Below are 18,738 nucleotides of genomic sequence, written 5' to 3' on the forward strand. Positions count from 1 at the left end.
CCACCCCAGCTCTGCATTGTCCCTCTAGCACCATGGGTGTGGCCACCCAACAGAAGGGTGTTGAGTCAGTGCTGCAGGAGCTTTTTGAGCGCAGGAGAAGCCACAGACAGAAAGGAAGGACAGCAGTGTGATGCCAACAAACTCCATCAATACGCGGCCACACCCCTGCCAGTGGGCATTATAAGGAAACAAAGACTTTTGTGGGTCACTGTTCCTTGAAGAGTGAGGATATCAGTTACCAGATGTCAGCCCCTTGTAACTGGGGCTGGAGGGCAGTTGGCCTGGAGGAATATAAAGCAGGGGATGAAGTGCTGGGGCACTCGCTGATCTCTGCCAGATTGCTCCTGCTGGGTGGTTGTCAACTTCTGTGGTTAGACTTTCACTGAAGGCAGAGTCGTGATGAGCACTGTACCACAGTGGGCCTGATTAAAAAATACGTCTATTCTGAATTCTGGGCTTGGGAAGTGGCTAGAAGAGGAATTGTGAACTCAGCATGCCATTGTTTGTACATCTTAATAATTCTGGGGCAAGATAACCACATAAAGCTGAAATGTGTGGCAATAATCTCTTCAGGGCCAATGCTTTTTAGCCAACTAGCACTCTGTCGAACAGAGGAAGAAGGGGTGTCATGGATGGAGTTTGACCTGTGATCTTAGGTGCCATGGATGGGGTCAAACCTGTGGTCTGATATGCTATGGATGGGGTTGGACATGTGATCTGAGGTGTGGAAGTGCCGTGGATGGGGTCTGACCTATATTGTGGATGGTATTGAACCTGTCATCTCAGGTGCTGTGGATGATATCAGAACTATGGTCTGATGTACTGTGAATTGGGTTGGAACTGTGGCCAGAGGTGTTATGGAAGGGGTTAGACCTGTGATCTGAAGTGCTGTGGAATAGATTGGACCTATCATCTGAGGTTCTGTGGATGAGGTTTGACCTGTGGTGTGAAGTGTGGATTGGGTTGGGGCTATGGTCTGAGGTGCTTTGGATGGGATTGGAAATTTGGATTTCAAGGCCAATGGATGGGGTTGGACTTGTGGTCTGAAGTGCCATTGATAGGGTTGGATATGTAGTCTGAGAGGCGGATGGGGATGGACCTTGGTCTGAGGTGCTTTGGATGGGTTGGACCTGTGATCCGATTTGCCATTGATGGGATTGGACCTGTGCCTGAGGTTCCTTGGATGGGATTGGGTCCTTGGTCTTGAAGTGTGGGTGGAGTTGGACCTGTGGTTTGAGGTTTTGAAGGTTGTCTGATGTGCTGTGGATGGGATTTGTCATATGGTCTGAGGAGCCATAGATGGGCTAGGACCTGTGGTCTGAGATATGGATTGGATTTGACCGCTGGTGTGGACGAGGTTGGACCCGTGGTCTGAGGTTCTGTGGATAGGTTGGACATGTAGTCTATTTGCCGTAAGTGAGGTTGAAATTGTGGTCTGAGGTACTGTGAGTCAGGTTGGGCTTCTGAGCTGAAGTGCTGTGCATTGGGTTAGACCTTGCTCTGAGGTGCTGTGGATGGGGCCAGGCCTGCGATGTGAGGTTCCTTGAGTGGGGTTGGACCTGTGTTTTGAGATGTGAATGGGTTTGAACCTGTGGTTTGCGGTGCTATGGCTGGGATTGGACCTGTGTTCTGAAGTGCTCTGGAAAGTGTTGGACCTGTAATTTGAGGTGCTGTGGATGGGATTGGACCCCTGGTCTGAAGTACCAGGGATGGTGTTTGGCCTGTGGTCTAATATGCTGTGGATGGAGTTGGACCTGTGATCTGAGGTGTTTTGATGGGAACTATGTTCTGAAGTGCTGTGGATGGGGTTGGATCTGTGGTCTGAGGTGTATTGATGGGATCAGAACTATGTTCTGAGGTGCTATGGATAGGATTGGATTTGTGGTCTGATATGCTATGGATGGGGTCAGCCCTATGATCTAATATACTTTGGATTGGTTTGGAATTGTGGTCCTAGGTGACATGGATGGGGTTGGACCTAAGGTGCTATGCAATGGTTTGTATATGGTCTGAGGTGCTGCAGATTTGGTTGGACCAGTGGTCTGAGATGTTGATGGGGCTGGAACCAATGGTCTGGTGTGCCACGGTTGGGTTTGGACCCATGGTCTAGTTACCGTGAAATAGATGGGACCTATCGTCTGAGGTTCTATGGATGGGTTCAAACCTGTGGTTTGAACTCCTGTAGATGGGACTGGACCTGTGGTCTGAGGTGCTGTGGTGGCATCGGACCTGTAGTCTGAGATACTTTAAATGTGGTTGGACCTGCGATCTAAGGTGTGGATGGGGTTGGAGGGATTGGATTGTGGTTTGAGGTGCTGTGGATGTGGTTGGATCTGTGGTCTGAGGTACCATGGACAGGGTTTGTTGTGTGGAGTGAGGTGCCGTGGATGGGAGTTGGAACTCTGTTCTGAGGTGTGGATGGGGTTTGACCTTTTAGCTGAGGTACTGTGGTTGGGGTTGGCCCTGTGGTCTTAGGTGTTGTGGACGGGGTTCAACCTGTCTGCTGTGCTTCAGATGGAGTTGGACCTATGGTCTGTGGTATGAATGTGGTTGTTCCTGTGGTCTGAGGTGCTGTCAGTGGGGTTGGACCTGTGATCTGAGGTGTGGGTGGGGCTAGACCTGTGGTCTGGGGTGCTGTGGATGGGGTTGGACCAGCAGTGTGGGGTGCTGTGGACACAACCCTATCAATTATTTCCATCGGCATGCTCTGAAACATGCACACCAAATTAGTGCCCCTCAGGACTATCCCAATCTATATACCAGAGACCTATGGACTTGGCTTTGACCATCACACCCCTACCTTTAACACCTCCTCCTACACATCCTCCTACCTACACTTCCTATCTTTAACAATCAAGCATCCACATCCAGAAGAGCCTGTGATGGGCCTGGAGCAGTGGTTGCAACTGGTCTATGGTACTTCCTCGGAGCCTTGGGCACTTGGGCCAACCGGCAGAGGAAAACCTCATTTAGGTCCTATTGAAACCTGGACAATGGGAATTCCCATTTGTCCTTTGTTTTCTCTTTGCTGATAAATATTAACATTCATACCATCTGTGGGGATGGAGTGGTTCTTTTCTAAATTCTCAGCTCTGGCTGTTATGCAAATACTGCAAATGCACTTCCATGAGAAGCCCCAGGGAGCAGACAGTACTAGCTATGTAAATGCAGTCACAGAATTTCTGGTTGAGTTTGGCAAATGGGGGACACTTGCTACTGGTGCATTGATCCTGGAGGCAGGGAGTACACCTGACTCATGTCCAGGACAGTCCCTCTGTGCTGCTTCCTATGGAGTCCGGGGTATAGGAGGGCAGGCTAGGTAGAGCCTTTTGAGATCCGAAGCTTTGACCGTTCGCATCTCTTTATTCACGTTGGCTTTGCTCTTGAACAACTGCCCAGTACCCTGCACGTGTGGTTCTCTGCCACCTCCAGGCCTCCTTAGACCACTTGACACGAGCTCAGAGCCATCCCTGGGTGAATATTTGGGCGATATCTCTGTAGTGACATGAAATTTGATTAGATAATGATGATAATTGTGTGGGGTGGGTCTAACTGCTACCATGTTACCATAAGATCTGAAATGTACAAACTGCATAATAATTATTCTTGGGAATTATTTGGTAATCCTGAATACAATTACCATGTGATCTGCAGTGCATGTAATGAAGGCATAATCACATGGATTCTGCCTTCATAACTGTGTCACCCTTGTTATAAAACTCTTTGTCATAACATTTGAGTGTAAATATAATGTAATTAGCTTCTGATGCAGTACATTAAGCCCCATGATAATTGCTCTCAGAGTAACAATAAGTAATACCCCTTATTTCTTGCTGCATGACGGCCCTCTGCCCGGACGGTGCTAGAAGGCTGGCAGCCAGCAGGCAGCATGGCTGGGGCACAGAACTTTTATGTGACAACAATGTCGGTGCCATGTCTTCATTTTCTCCTGGACAGATCTGGACTTTGTCACCTCGGTCTGAGGGGGCAGCCACTGGGAAGCCCAGCATTCCCGTCTTGCCCCTCCTGGGTTCTGTCCAGATGCAAAACTGCCAAAGGGAGAAAGAGGCTCAGGGGTGAGGTGCCATGGGCCGGGAGCAGCTTGTAGAAGTCAGCAACGCAGCTCTGGATACTCTGCCCTCAGGTTTCCAGTGGCAGGATGGCAGCCATGCCCAACATGTGATGGCCCAGGAACTCGCAGACCTACTCGGGATTCCCCCAAGACGCTCCACCAGGTGAGTGCAGCTTCTTTTTGGGGAGACGGGTATTTGGGCCACACCCAGTGGTGCTCAGGGGTTACTCCTGGCTCTGTGCTCAGAAAGCACTCCTGACAGGCTTGGGAGGGGCGCCATAGGGGATGCCTGGAAGCAGACCTGGGTCCATCCTGGGTCGGCAATGTATGTGCAAGGCAAATGCCCTACCGCTCCGGCCCCAGGGTGAGTACAGCTTCTCTGTGGCCCAGTGGGCAGGGAGTCTGCGGAGGGGACATACATCTGCAGAGCACTGTGTATGGAACTGTCACAGGCAGGGGAGGCTGGGGAGGAACATGTACCTACAGAGCAGTGCATATGGAGCAGCCATGGACTAGGGTCTTGCCCCACAGAGCATTCTGTATGAAACAGCCGCTGCTGAGCTTCTGCATGGCTTCTGGACTTGGACTTGGACTTGGACCTGCCCTTCTGCCCTCTGAGCCGGTCTCAGAGAAAATGGGCACCAGAGCCTCCTTCCCCATCTCTGAGAATGCCAGAGATCCCTAGAGCCACTGCCTGGGGCTGAGTGGGCATAGCCAGGGACAGCAGGGTAGGGTCTCTCTCTCTCTCTCCAGGCTCTGGGCATGCTGCCCCCTTCCCAACCACCCTTCTTTCTCTGCACCAAGCTGTGAGTGTGGTCCTTCTGGTATAGTTCTAAGTTGTCTGCAGATCTCAGACATGCCGTGCCTTTGAGCTTCACTCTGACAAACTCTGGTCTCCTCTGTGGGATCTGACTCTCTTCTGTGCCCCCTCGTAGGGAAACCCCACATCTGGTCTCCTGAGCCCACAGATTCACAGTATGTAGTTCCAACTACATAGTTGTTGGAATGTAGTTCTCATTGTTGTTCAGAATATATGTTCATTTTTCTTATCAATTTTACCTGAATATTCTCTTCATTCTCTCTTTTTTTTTGGGGGGGGGGGGTTTGGGTCACACCCGGCAGCACTCAGGGATCACTCCTGGCTCTACACTCAGGAATCGCCCCTGGCAGGCATGGGGGACCTTATGGGATGCTGGGATTTAAACCACCGTCCTTCTGCCCCAGTCTCTTCATTCTCTTAACACAATTTTTTACAATGCAATCTCCAGATTTGCTTCTATTATATTTAGAACTGTTAGATGTTTTATAAACCAAGTCAAGTGCCTGGTCTGTGCTTCATAATAGACCTAGACAGCAACATGGCCACAAAGACAGCACTTAGAAATTGGTCACATTCCTTTACACAAATAATCAGTCAGAGGAGAAAAAGATAAGGAAAGTTTGTCCCATTTAAAATAGTGTCCAAAAGCATCACATACCAAGGAAACAACTTAACAAAAGAGGTGAGTGACCCAAGAAAACCTCAAAATACCTAAGAAATGGAAGAAGACCTTAGGAAAGGATCACGGGCTGGAAGACTCAAATATTGTCAAAATGACTATCCTACCAGTTAAACTGTTAGAGAGATTCAGTACAATTCTCACCCAAACTCAGGCAACATTCTTTAAGGACTTAGAACAGTCCATTAAAAACTTATGTGCAATCATAAAGACCCCAGACAGCCAAAACTGTACTGATAAACAGGAAAGTTGGAGGTATCTCATTACCTAACTTCAAGCTTTACTACCAAGCCATAGTAATCAAAAGAGTATGATATTAGAGCATAGACAGATGTTTACACCAATGGATCAGAATAGAATATCTGGGGCCAGAGTGATAACACAGAGGTAAGGCATTTGCCTTGCATGCAGACAACCCAGGATGGACCCACGTTCGATCCCCAGTATCCCCTCTAGTCCCCCCACCCCCGAGTCTGCCAGGAGCGATTTCTGAGTGCAGAGCCAGGAGTAACTCCTGAGTGCCACCAGGTGTGACCCCAAAACCAAAAAAAAGAAGAATATGCAGTGACAAACCCCCAATATGGGAGTATATGGTCAACTAATTTTCTGTTTTGGTTTTTGGGCCACACCTGGTAATGCTCAGGGGTCACTCCTGACAATGCACTCAGAAATCGCTCCTGGCTTGGGGGACCATATGGGATGCCGGGGGATGAAACTGCGGTTCATCCTAGGTTATGGCATGCAAGGCAGATGCCCTACTGCTTGCTCCACCACTCTGGCCCCACGGTCAAATAATTCTTGACAAACTGAGAACATTAAGTGGAAAAACGACAGCCTCTTCACAAATGGTGTTGGGACAATTGGATAGCCACATTTAATCAATTACAACTGATTTTCTCACACCTTACACAGAAGTCAACCCAGAGTGGATCAAAGACCTTGAGCTCATAGGTCCATGGAGAAATCGCTAAGGTCCATGGAGAAAAATGGGCAAAACGTGCCAAGACCTAGATCTCAAAGGAGTCTTCAAGGATAGGATGCCAATGGCAAAGACTACAGAATCCAAACTGAAACAAATGGATTTTCTTTTGGTTCTGAAAAAGTGTGTTTGGTGGCTTTGTCAGAAGCCCTGCAGGCCTTCAGGAGGGAGGAGAGAGAAGTCCCAAACTCATGGCTCCTGGAGCACAAAGACTCCAAGAGTATGCAGCTCACCCAGCAGGTGTCTGTGCTATCCAGCAAGGAGACCAAGAGGCTGGAGGGGCAGAACGGGTGGGGATGGGACAGGAAGGAGCTGAAGAGGGCAGTAATGAGGCAGGACAGGGCAGCACTGGGTGGGATGGGCAAGGCAGAACCCAGAGGTCGGTGTTCTGTGTCCTTGTATGTAGGCAGAGGTGGCCATAGGTGAGTGACGGCCTCCGTGACATGAGGGCTGAGTCACAGCTGGGATGTGGGGAGGTCCCTCGGCTTCACTGAGAAAATAAGGCCTTGGATGGTGACTGACTGAGCTGGTGGAGGGAAGCCTGTGTCATTCATGGCGTCATCCATGACATGACATGGTAAATGCCATGTTTTCTGAGTGCTTGAAGTCTCCTTGAAATCAAAAGGACTGCCAAAAAGTAAATTTGGGTTAAACCCTGGATAAAAATAGAGGACCACTAGGATTTCAGTAAAGTGAAATTTGGGACGGACAGCAGGGGGCACGGATGGGTAGGTGGCATCTGTCCCAGTGCCCCCTTGGCTGACTTGCGCTTCCCTTGTTTCAGGCTCTCACCACGGCGAGCCAACAAACTGGACAGAGACCTGGCCCTGGCCACTGCCCTCCAGCACTCCATGCCCTACCTGGAGGCCCTGGCCCCTACTCCTGATGGGCACGCCTGGGCAAGGCAGGCTGGGGCACCAATTCAGGTGAGCCTCAGCTGCCGAGAGGATGGTTCGGCACACACAGGGGACACCGCTGACCAGGCTTTTGGACTTTGGCCTGTTTGAAACCCAGGAACATATGCTGGGGACTCTTTTCTGTGGTGGCCTCTCCTCCCCTTACCTGTTGCATCTACCCAATCCCTACAGCAGCAGGAGATGGGGCAGCCTTTGGAGAGTGTGGCTGCAGCCATTTATTTCTGCCAGCACCTGGACAAAATTAAACAGTTTGGACAACAGGTAACATCACATTGTTTGAGAAATAAAACAGTCTTAGAGATAATGTCTAATCTTCTTTAACGGAAGGAAATTGAGTCTCCGAAGAAGGAATGATTTTCCCAAGTTCATATAGAGTAGAAGCCCCATGAACCCCATTTCCTGATTGCAGTTCATTCTGTTCCCTATTCCAGAGGGTTGGCATGTGCTGTCCTCGCCAGAGAGGACCAGGCACTGCACAACTCAGCACATAGGTTCCGCACCCCACATCTCTACCTCACAGACTGCTGGTGTCACCAGAACACAGGGTGTGACACAGGGAGTGGGCGCAGCAGAGTTGGTTCCTGCTTAGCCCTTCAGAGGCAGAAGTGATGGGCTTGTCCCTATGTGCTCACTGGGCCAGCAGTGGTGGCCCATGTGTTTGCTGCCAAAGGCAAAGACTTCGGGAACCCCAACAGGCAGTGAGAGAGAGCATGGGGTCCAGGCTTCGTGGGGAGGGCACTGCGGAGAGGTGTCCAGCCCTGTAAGGGACGGGAGCCAAGAGTGATTACACAAGGGACTGGGGCCAGACTACAGCCAGGAAGGCATTTGCCTTGCTCAGGGCCAACCTGAGTTTGATCCTCAGCATCCTAGTGCAGAGCCAGGAGTAACCCCTGAGCATAGCTGGGTGTAGCCCCAAAATCAAACAAAACAGAGTAATTATAGAAGGAGGGGTATCACAGAGGCATCAGTACAGCCAGGGAGGAGAATGAGCTCCCTGGTGGTAGGACATCACACTGAAGAGCATGCAGGTAGCAGTGAAAAGTGGGGTCAGCATAAGGCTTGGAAGTCTGCTTCCCAGGAATATGGGAGTGGGCGTTACCACCCCACAACAAATGAGGTCACACCCGGAGAGCCCGAAGCTACAAGTTGAAGCCCCTTCCATGGAAAAATGAAGCCAGGCCCACAGACCATGAAATGACCCCTAGGCTGAGACCGTGCCCACAGAGCCTGAAGCTGCAGGCTGAAGCCACACCTGGACCGAAGTCCTGCCTACAGAGAATGAAACCACACCCACAAAGGCTGAAGCCATAACCAGATGGCATTAAGCCCTGCGCTCAGATTGCCCAGGGCCATCTCTGTGGTGGTGGTGGTGGTTGCGACTTTGACATCATCCACCCCTGGATGAACAGAAAGCACCGTGAGCTTTGTCCTGCCAGAACTTGGCTGTGAGCCAGATGTTGGGCTATCCCCAGACAGCAGCGTGGTGCTGTTGGGAGAAGGGTCTGCAGAGCCGGCACGGTGGGTAGATTGGGGACACCCAGGTGAGGTCCCAGGGTGTGAAATGGGTGTCAGCTCCACCTTCATAGAGACCCACCATTTCTCCTCCTGCGTACTGTGGAGACTCACAGATTCATTTCACCCCACAGGCTGGAGATGTCCTCGCTTCCAACAGGCTCACCCAGATGTCTGCTCTCACTTACGCCCCGGAGCCTCTCCGGCCCCTGCAGCCCCATTGGTACCAGCCAGACCAGCTCAGCCCAAAGATGGACAGTGATGTGGACAGGCAAAGCCTGATGGAGGCCTTGAGCTCCTACATGTCTAGGAATGCTGCCCTTGGCCCGAGGGCTCACTCCCTGGAAGGACACGGTGCCCTGCCAATTCCCTGGGGAGTCCCCAGGGGGCAGTCAGCAGCAGCAGCAGCCCCCCAGAAACGGCCATTCACTGTGGGAGACCGTCTGGATTCTGGCGACAGTGAGTTGGCCCCTTTCCAGCTGTTACTCTTTCCCCAAGTTCCCTCATGTGCCCCGATGGGTGGAGGCTGCATCCTTACCAGGAATCCAATCCCTGGTGTCCTGGCCCCATCTGATGGCCATGGCAGCCATGGCGGATGGCACTAGACACTGCAGCAGTTGAGGCTCCTCGGGGCCATCTCTGGGCCTTGTGTGCAGAGCGTGCTTGGTGGGCACTAGCCTCCTGAGATGTATCTTCTCCTCTTCCTGGGGCCCCCTTTCTGTCCTCCCTGTCCCCCTAGTGCCTGCCTGCGGGACCTTCTCAGGAGGTGGACACACACCCAGTGCCAGCATCTGCTTGTGCTAACTGGGCCTGTGGCTCTTCAAGGACTCGCACGTGTATCAGAGCTTCAGAGCATCCTCTGAACAGACATCACAGAAGAGCCTGATGGGATCATGACCGAGTGTCACTAGCTGCTTGGTGCTTCATTGCCACTACCCTGGGCACCTAGCTCCTGTGTCTCCTTCTCCCTGTGTGCCCACCTCTCCAAATGTGCACACCTCCCCTCCCATGAGTTTTGGGTGGTGGGTCTGGGTGCGCCTGACCTCGTGCCCTGTGCCTGTCCTGTGTGCGCCCTGCAATATCCCAGCACCCGTGTTACTTCCACCATCCATAGGTGCCTCCTTGATGCACCCATTTCTGTTTAGTGGCTGTTGTTTGGAAATGCTGCTTGCCATGTAGTTGACAGTGGGGTTCAGGTACTTGGATAGACCACAGCCCTGTACAGCCAAGTGACCATTGCCCCTGTTACTTCTCACCCATCTCTTCTTACCTCTCCCTGTTTCTTTTCTTCCCTCACTCAGTCTGTAATCTGTGACTCGGGGTCATCTAGGCACTGCCCTCTGGTGCCTTGTGTTCCCTCTTCCTTTTATTTTATATAGCACATGATACTGCATCATCCAGTATCTGCCCTTTTCACTTTACTTCCCATAGGATCCTCCAGTTCCACCCCAGTTGCAGTTAGTTTATGACTTTTACCATTCCTTGCAGCTGCATAGTATCCCTTTTGTCTTTAGACCACACCTCCATGATCCACTCGTCTGTCATTGGACCTTGGGTTAATTCCATGTCTTAGCTATTGTAAGAAGTTCTGTAATGAATAATGGTGAGCATTCATCCTTTGAATGGATGTTCTTGGTTGGGCATAACTCATAGTGGAGTTGCTGCATTCTTTCTTCTTTGAAGAAATCAGAAATCTCACTCACTGTTTCTCCTAGTGGTTGACTCAGAGAACATTACTGCCCTCTCACTCCCTACTAAGCTCCGATATCTCAATGGCCCAGTGTGACTTGGACAGGACCAGTCTCTGGATCCTCAACCTGGTGCATCCATGTCTGCTCACTGTCAGGTCTTGCTCTTCACGTGGGTGGAACCTCAGCATCTCCTGCTCAGCAGTCCATCGTGTGCCTGGTCCCCCTCCTGCCAGGCAACCTGATGTTTCCAGCCTCTTCTTCTCCTTGCATGACTGCTCGGCATTTGCCGCACCATTGAATGAGATTCGTTCCATCTGTGGTGGTGGTTCAGTGGTCACTCACCTGACTCTGCTTACTCCACTATGTCAGCTCGGACAGTGTGTCCATTCAGCAGTTTACAGAAGGCCACAGTCAACTGAAAGGTCCGGAAGTCCTAATTTAGTTACCCGGCGCAGAGAAATGAAGAGGCTGATGAGTTCCAGCAGATACTTTGAAAAGTGCTTTAATACTGACCAGTCAAATGGCCAGGGTCAAAGTTCCCCCAGAATAGAAAGGGGACCAAAGACCTCGTGGGTCCCTCGTCACCCCCTTATATAGGATGGGAAGTGGGAGGGGAAGAAGAGTCCTTGAGGGCTGGACTTCCGCTACGATAACACCAATGATTCGTGAGGTAGGGGTAGAGGTGGGGCCGAGGCAGTGACGACTTCCTTAAGGGTGGGGCCAAAGCAGTGACAACTTCCCTAAAGGGCGGGGCACCCACCAAGGTTGGTGGGGGGGGGCTGATTTCCCTTTTCAAACAGCCTCCTCATCAGTCTTTTCAGACCCCGGGGTTCAGAGCACTGACTCAGGGTCCTTGGATCTGAGTGGAGGCCCGTCTTCCTTACATACCTCAGCAATGTTCAGGCCTTGGCAGAACCAAAGGGGAAATGGAATCCCCATCCAGCACGATTGGGTGATGCTCTCACCAGGCTCATGGAAGTGAAACTGTCCTGTGGACTGATGGCCCCTCACCCCCACAAAAGAGTGATTCATGCCTGTACAGAGTCAAGGTTTGGTTTCCCTTCTTTATTTCATCACCATGAGTAGCACGAACATTGCACTGAAATGCATTGATGATGGTTCTGATTTGGAGGTGGTGATGGTGATCTGGTACAGATGGTTTTGGTGCTGGTGTGAAGAATGTGTGATGGTGAAGATGGATATAGTGATGATGATTATTCTGGTGTAGAGATAATGGTCCTGATATGGTATCAGATGGTGAGGACAGTTGTGGTGATGGTGATCTGGTATAGAAATGGTCTTGGTGTTGATGGTCTTAGTGTGATGTCGGTGAAGATAGTGACAGAGGTAGGTGATGGTTATTGTTCTGGTGTGGAGATTGTGCTGATTGTGAGGATGGTGGTACAGTGATGGTGATCTGCTGTATTATTGTAGTATTGTTATTGACATAGTAATGGTGATGGTGGTAGTGGTAGTGATGGTGATTGGATATAGAGATATGTTGGTGCTGGTATGGATATGGTGGTGTGATGGTAAAGGTAGTGATGGTGATTGTCCTGGTGTGTAAATGGTACTATCACTGTGTTGATGGTAAGGATGCTGGTAGGGATGATGGTGATCTGCTGTAGAGTTGCTGGTGTGGAGATGGTCTTGGTGTACTGATGGTAAAGATGGTGGCAATGGTGATGGTGCTGGTGCATTGGTGGCGGTAGTGGTGATGGTGGGGATGATGCTAGTGGTGAGAGGGATGGTGTTGGAGATAGTCATGAGGATGACATCGATGGTAGAGATAATCTGATGTTGGTAGAAATGGAAGGAAGCCTCATGCCTCAAATCCAGGACATTGGAGTGACGTGGGTCTGAAAGCAAACGTTGATGCAGGAAATAATCCACACACAGTTAAGAGGATAAAACAGATTCAGCAGGAGTGTTAGCATAGAGGTAAGGCCTTGCATTCAAAATGTCGGTGGTTCGAATCCCGGCAGCCCATATGGTCCCCCGAACCTGCCAGGAGCGATTTCTGACTGTAGAGCCAGGAAGAACCCCTGAGCGCTGCCGGGTGTGACCCAAAACCAACCAACCAACCAAACAAACAAACAAAAAAGATCCAGGTACTCCCACACACAACCCTTCTGCTCCTAAGAAGCAGATAGCTCAGTGGTAGAAAACCAAAACTGCAATGATTTTTTTTCCTGAGACCAGGGTCTTTTTTAGCAAGCACCAGACCACACCCTGGGGTGGAGAACAGGTGGCCTAAGGCTTCAATACAAAGGATGCTTTCATCCAAAGGTGCTTTTGATCAATGAGTAACAAGCGTATCCTAAATAGGACAAAACCCGGTTAATCCAACATCTCCCTCTTTTTGACTTTATAGAAAAATGCAGAAATATGAGGTAAAAACAAAGTAATTTGCATCTAAAGGTTCTAAGAAAAAGGTGAATGCCTCTAATTAAAAGATAAAAGGAGGGGCCGGGAAGGTGGCGCTAGAGGTAAGGTGTCTGCCTTGCAAGTGCTACCATAGGACGGACAGCGGTTCGATCCCCCGGCGTCCCATATGGTCCCCCCAAGCCAGGGGCAATTTCTGAGCGCATAGCCAGGAGTAACCCCTGAGGGTCAAATGGAGTGGCCCAAAAACCAAAAAAAAAAAAAAAAAAAAAGATGCCTTTTGGGCCGGGCGGTGGCGCTGGAGGTAAGGTGCCTGCCTTGCCTGCGCTAGCCTAGGACGGACCGCGGTTCGATCCCCCGGCATCCCATATGGTCCCCCAAGAAGCCAGGAGCAACTTCTGAGCACATAGCCAGGAGTAACCCCTGAGCGTCACAGGGTGTGGCCCAAAAACCAAAAAAAAAAAAAGATAAAAGGAAGGGACCGGAGTGATAGCACAGTGGTAGGGCGTTTACCTTGTACATGCCTAACTCAGGACGGACCTGGGTTCAATCCTTGGTGTTTCATATGGTCTCCCAAAGCCAGGAGCAATTTCTGAGTGCGTATCCAGGAGTAACCCCTGAGCATCACCGGGTGAGGCCCCCCCAAAACAAAACAAAACAAAGACAAAAGGGGTGGTAATAATTTGCATAGGCACAGCAAAAGTTGGAAAAATAGAAATAAAAACCTTTTTTTTTTTTTTTTTGGTTTTTGGGCCACACCCAGCAGTGCTCAGGGGTTACTCCTGGCTGTCTGCTCAGAAATAGCTCCTGGCAGGCACGGGGGACCATATGGGACACCGGGATTCGAACCAACCACCTTTGGTCCTTGGATCGGCTGCTTACAAGGTAAACGCCGCTGTGCTATCTCTCCGGGCCCAAAACCTTTTGGCCTAAAAATAGGATGTCGGATGTGAGGGCGATCTGGCTGCGACATCTGTCACCCCATTGATCATCAGGGTTGATTCGGCTGATCTGGCTGGCTAGGCGGTGTCCCCTTCCTCCCTCACCGCTCCATTTGCGTCCCTCCCGAAGCTGTGCGCTCGGTCGAAGAGGACAGCCTTCCCGGAATAGAGACGGACCGTTCTTCGGTCGAGGGTATAGAGTAGCTGCACTCCCCTGCTAGAACCTCCAGACAAGCTAAAAACAGGATGTCCCTACCTATGAAGCACCCTGCCATAAGACCAACTACAGGTTCCAGGCATACTAAATTGCCTAACCCCAAAGTCTTCCTTCATGGTCCTAGGAAAAGTTCTCCTCTATCAAGGTTTTTGCCACCAGGCTTCAGTAATTAGAGATCTTAATGTTAGCACATATCCCATGTTGAGAACAGGATGTCTTGAGGTGTCTCCTGGTTTTATCTCACCTTTATGTGGCAGGCAGGAAAATCTGCTTCATAGCAAGTCATGGCTGATTTCCAAGTTGTAGTCAGGGTGGTATGTTAGCCCACCATGGGCTGTCCTGGTTAGAAGGTCAAATCCTGGTATAGGTGCAGAAAACCATGCCGAATCTAAAGATGGGACCCAAGGTTCAAGGGTGATCAGCCAATGTTCGAACAACTAAAGCCTACGCCAAGTCACTATGGCACATGTTCAGGGTAGAAGACCCCCTGTAACAAAAATTTTTCTGAGTTCTCAGCCCCAATGGATAACTCCTCATTGTATCTAATATTTCCTATTTTAATGGCAAAACATTGCCACCCCCCTTTTATCTATTAGTGGCATCCGCATTTTTCTTAGAATCTTGGAATACAAATTACTTTATTTGTTTATTTCTGCATTTTTCTACAAAGTCAAAAAGGCACAGATGTTTAGGCATAGATTAACTGGGTTCCATCCTATTCAGGATATGCTTATTACTCATTGATTGGAAACACCTTTGGATAAATGCATAACTTTGAATATTTAACATTTTAATAATCCTATTTTAATTCATGTACAAAGTTCTAGGATACTACTGGAGCCTAAGGGACAATAATAACAAACCAAAATATTATAACCTAGTGCTATTAAAAGTCTAAAACTCCAAGATTTCTATCTATACTATCTACTATGAATTTCTATTAGCAAATCTAAAGAGAAGTGGAGAAGCTATAACTACATAAAGAAATATACAATAAAGAATTATACATATTGAGAAAATAGACTTAAGAAATATACAAAGGAGGTATACATATCCCTTAAGTTTTATGAAATAGTCTGAGGGGAAGATAGGTTCCGGATCACAACTTCAGTAAGTAACATAGTCTTGTGGAGTTTGGAAAAGTGTCTCACAGCAATTACAGATCAGGTAATGTCCTAGATCTGAGGATTTCTCAGAAGTCAAAACCAGTCACAGGCAACAGTCTATGGTGTAGGGAAGTAGTGAAAAGGTGACCGCCAAGAACACATCAGTAATAGTGGAAGTGGCGTCTTCTTCTCAAGACTAAGACAGGAGTTGGTGCTGGAAGTAGATGTTCTGGAGGAGTTAAGAACTGAGGATAAAAATAGCTAATTAGGTAGAAATAATAAATCAGGGGTGAGAAAGTGAAAGAAAACAATAGAAAATAAAGGGCTAAGTACAACAGAAGTAAAGGCTATCTACTACATCTAGACAGACATTACATAAAATACTTATGGACATTAAGCAGATATGCAGTGGCCACCACACACACACACACACACACACACACTCACACGCACAAACACACACACATATAGATAGACAAAGAAGATCAATTCATAAGTTGTCGTTGAAAAACTGACCCAGCTGTAATGGGTCAAAACGCTTCAAAATATAAAGCATGTCAGTTGTAAAAGTTTTCCAATTCTTTCGAGTAATCGACGTTGATGGAGAAGAGCTTTGCTGAAAAAGGCTTCAGGATATAACATTCCCAAACCCTAATAAATTTCAAGTCTAGGTACTAAGTAATGTGGTAATGAGCACTGTAAAAAGAAATTACACCTTGGAGTATAGTATCACATATTTTGAACATCCAGGTTCCTTTTCTGAAGGCAAACTGAGAACAAAGGCATCTGATGTAGTAGAAAACCAGCAAGAATTAAAAGTAAATCGCAAAGACGTATCATTTAAATGCTTTATCCAAGGATCCCTGTGGAGAGTCATTAGATCATACAAGCAGGTACAATCAAATGGAAAATGAATGATTTAAAATGTTTGTTAAGACATTATCATAATGAACACCGTATTAGGAGTTCATAGGAATATATCACTGTAATGTGAAACTAGGGCTTCCAAACTATATCTCCTAGGATCATTCTGAACAAAAGCATTAAAAGTTTGTTATAGGGGCCGGAGGTAAAAAAAAAAAATGGAGGTAAACCATTTGCCTTGCATGCAGACGGATGGCAGTTCAAATCCTGGCATCCTCGAGCCTGCCAGGCGCGATTTCAGCATAGAGCCAGGAGTAACCTGAGCACTGCTGAGTGTGACCCAAAAAACAAAAACAAAAAAAAAGTGTATTATAAACAAGTTGAATAGAAATTAAGACACTAAGACATTCTAATAGTGAGCACTATAGTGAAAGTCTTTGTCTTCCAAACGCATTCGCAACAGTTTCCTGTTCGGAAACTGTAAGAACATTATTATAGATCTCGCTAAAGAGCCTTCCGTTGAACATCTGCTAACTAAATAGCTGTATCCATTGCTCTAGGTCTCTTTGAAATATAAAAAGGAATTCTGAAGATCTCACAGATGAGTTGGAGATTCCGGAAACTTCTTGATCCATTTAGAAAGACGTCTTGCCACATGTTCACAATAGGCTGTGCAATGACCGTTTTCCATTTTACCATACTGGTTTGAAATGGTGGATAAGTTTCATTCTTCAGGGATTTGATAAGTCAAGGTTTTCTAAAGAAAAATTCATGAAAGTCTGTGATTTTTTTTCATATTCTTGCCATCATAGAAAAGCATTTAAGATGTATTAAGAGCATAGGTGGTGATTTTCAATTTTCTGGGGGGGTTTTTTGTTTGTTTTTCTTGGTTTTTGGTTTTTGGGTCATACCCGGCAGCACTCGGGTTCCTCCTGGCTCTACGCTCAGAAATCGCTCCTGGCAGGCTCGGGGGACCATATGAGATGCCGGGATTAGAACCACCAACCTTCTGCATGTGAGGCAAATGACTTAACTCCATGTTATCTCTCCGGCCCCCTTTTCTGTCTTTTTTTTTTTTTAAATAATCCTGATGCGTGTTGCAGTGGCTGCAATAAACCCTATAATTGTCTCTCAGTTATTCTTTAAAAATAACGTAAGGCATTCTTGCAAAATGCATTTATCTGTAGATGTCAAAGGTAAGGATAAATGAGTAAAGATCTCAGTTGTGCATCTGAGCTGGCCTTGGAAAGTTTGAGCAATGATAGATTCATTAAACTGCTGTGTCTCTGCCAAGCTTGTTTTGCAGCTTTTGAGTCAACAAGATAATCACTATTTTCCTCTATATGTCTTTTCTGCCTAACAGCCTTGTTCAGGTCCTGATGAAAACTTCATAAGTTAGGAAACACTTGTTACATGCCGCATCAGGAAAAGAAGCAGTTCATGTAGATCTTGTTGATTGTGTCCTGCAAACCGGTCATTTAGTTTTCCAATAGTCAATACTTTGGGCTGATATACCTGTGTTGTCCTGCCCACAAGGATCTTTATGATTTTTATAGAACTTTATGATTCTAGAATAGAATTTTATGATTTTATAGAACTCTTCTGCCACTTTGCCTTTCTTTCCCAAAGGATTTGACCTGGTAATGTCCTTCTTGTAATGGTTCTGGTACAAGTAATCTGTCAACCTTAGAATATTATAAAGACATTGTAATATTGAGTTCATGTAACAAGTGTTTCCTAAATAATGAAGTCCGATGAGAGCAGGACCAGTTCCCTCATCTATAGAACCGAGGTTCTGGAACTGGTCATCTCCACTCCTGATATTCTACTTTATTGTGTGGTTCAGCTTATTGTCCTGGTTATCTGTTGAGATCTCAGTTTGCATTCTGCTCTCATCCTTTTGAGTAATGTGTTGGTTATGCAGGGAGATTTGCATTCTTATCATGCACCGGTTTTTTCATTTGTGGGTATCCTAGTTATGACAAGGTGTAGTGGGACCCAGAGTTTCTTGGCAGAGTTTCCATCTGTAGAAACATAAGCATATCCTTTTCCTCGAATGAGATTTCCAGCAATCTATTCATCATCCAGTTTTACCCAAATAGGTGAATTAATTGTATTTTTCTACTAAGCAACTTTATTATTATATATATGTTTTTTGTTTTTGGGCCACATCCAGTGGCACTCAGGGGTTACTCCTGGCTGTGCACTCAGAAATCACTCCTGGCTTGGGTGACCAAATGAGATTCCTAGGTTAATGCTTGCAAGGCAAACGCTCTATCACTTGTGCCACCACTCCGGCCCCCAAGCAACTTCTTTAAAGTGTCTTTCAGCATTTGTATAAGGCTCTTTTTGAGGTAAATTTAAAAGTTTAATGAAAATAATGTTGAGGATAAAATGTTCGTCAGAGGGGCTGGAGAGATAGCATGGAGGTTAAGGCATTTTCCTTGCATACAGAAGGATGGTGGTTTGAATCCCAGCATCCCATATGGTCCCCCGAGCCTGCCAGGAGTGATTTCTGAGCATAGAGCTAGGAGTAATCCCTTAGTGCTGCTGGG

At 47.7% G+C, this 18,738-nt stretch overlaps 1 protein-coding gene across 1 annotated transcript in view; it reads left to right on the plus strand.

Moving 5' to 3' along the window:
- PTPRN2 (protein tyrosine phosphatase receptor type N2) overlaps positions 1–18,738 on the plus strand; it is a 167,898-nt gene that overhangs the window by 36,746 nt on the left and 112,414 nt on the right. Inside the window, exons 4-6 of the mRNA XM_049785268.1 lie at positions 4,145–4,235; positions 7,335–7,476; positions 9,114–9,438. Of these exons, the coding sequence (XP_049641225.1) occupies positions 4,145–4,235; positions 7,335–7,476; positions 9,114–9,438 (558 nt within the window). The remainder of the gene's footprint in view (positions 1–4,144; positions 4,236–7,334; positions 7,477–9,113; positions 9,439–18,738) is intronic.

This window comes from Suncus etruscus, chromosome 13 (assembly GCF_024139225.1).
Source record: "Suncus etruscus isolate mSunEtr1 chromosome 13, mSunEtr1.pri.cur, whole genome shotgun sequence".
Taxonomy (NCBI): Eukaryota; Metazoa; Chordata; class Mammalia; order Eulipotyphla; family Soricidae; genus Suncus; species Suncus etruscus.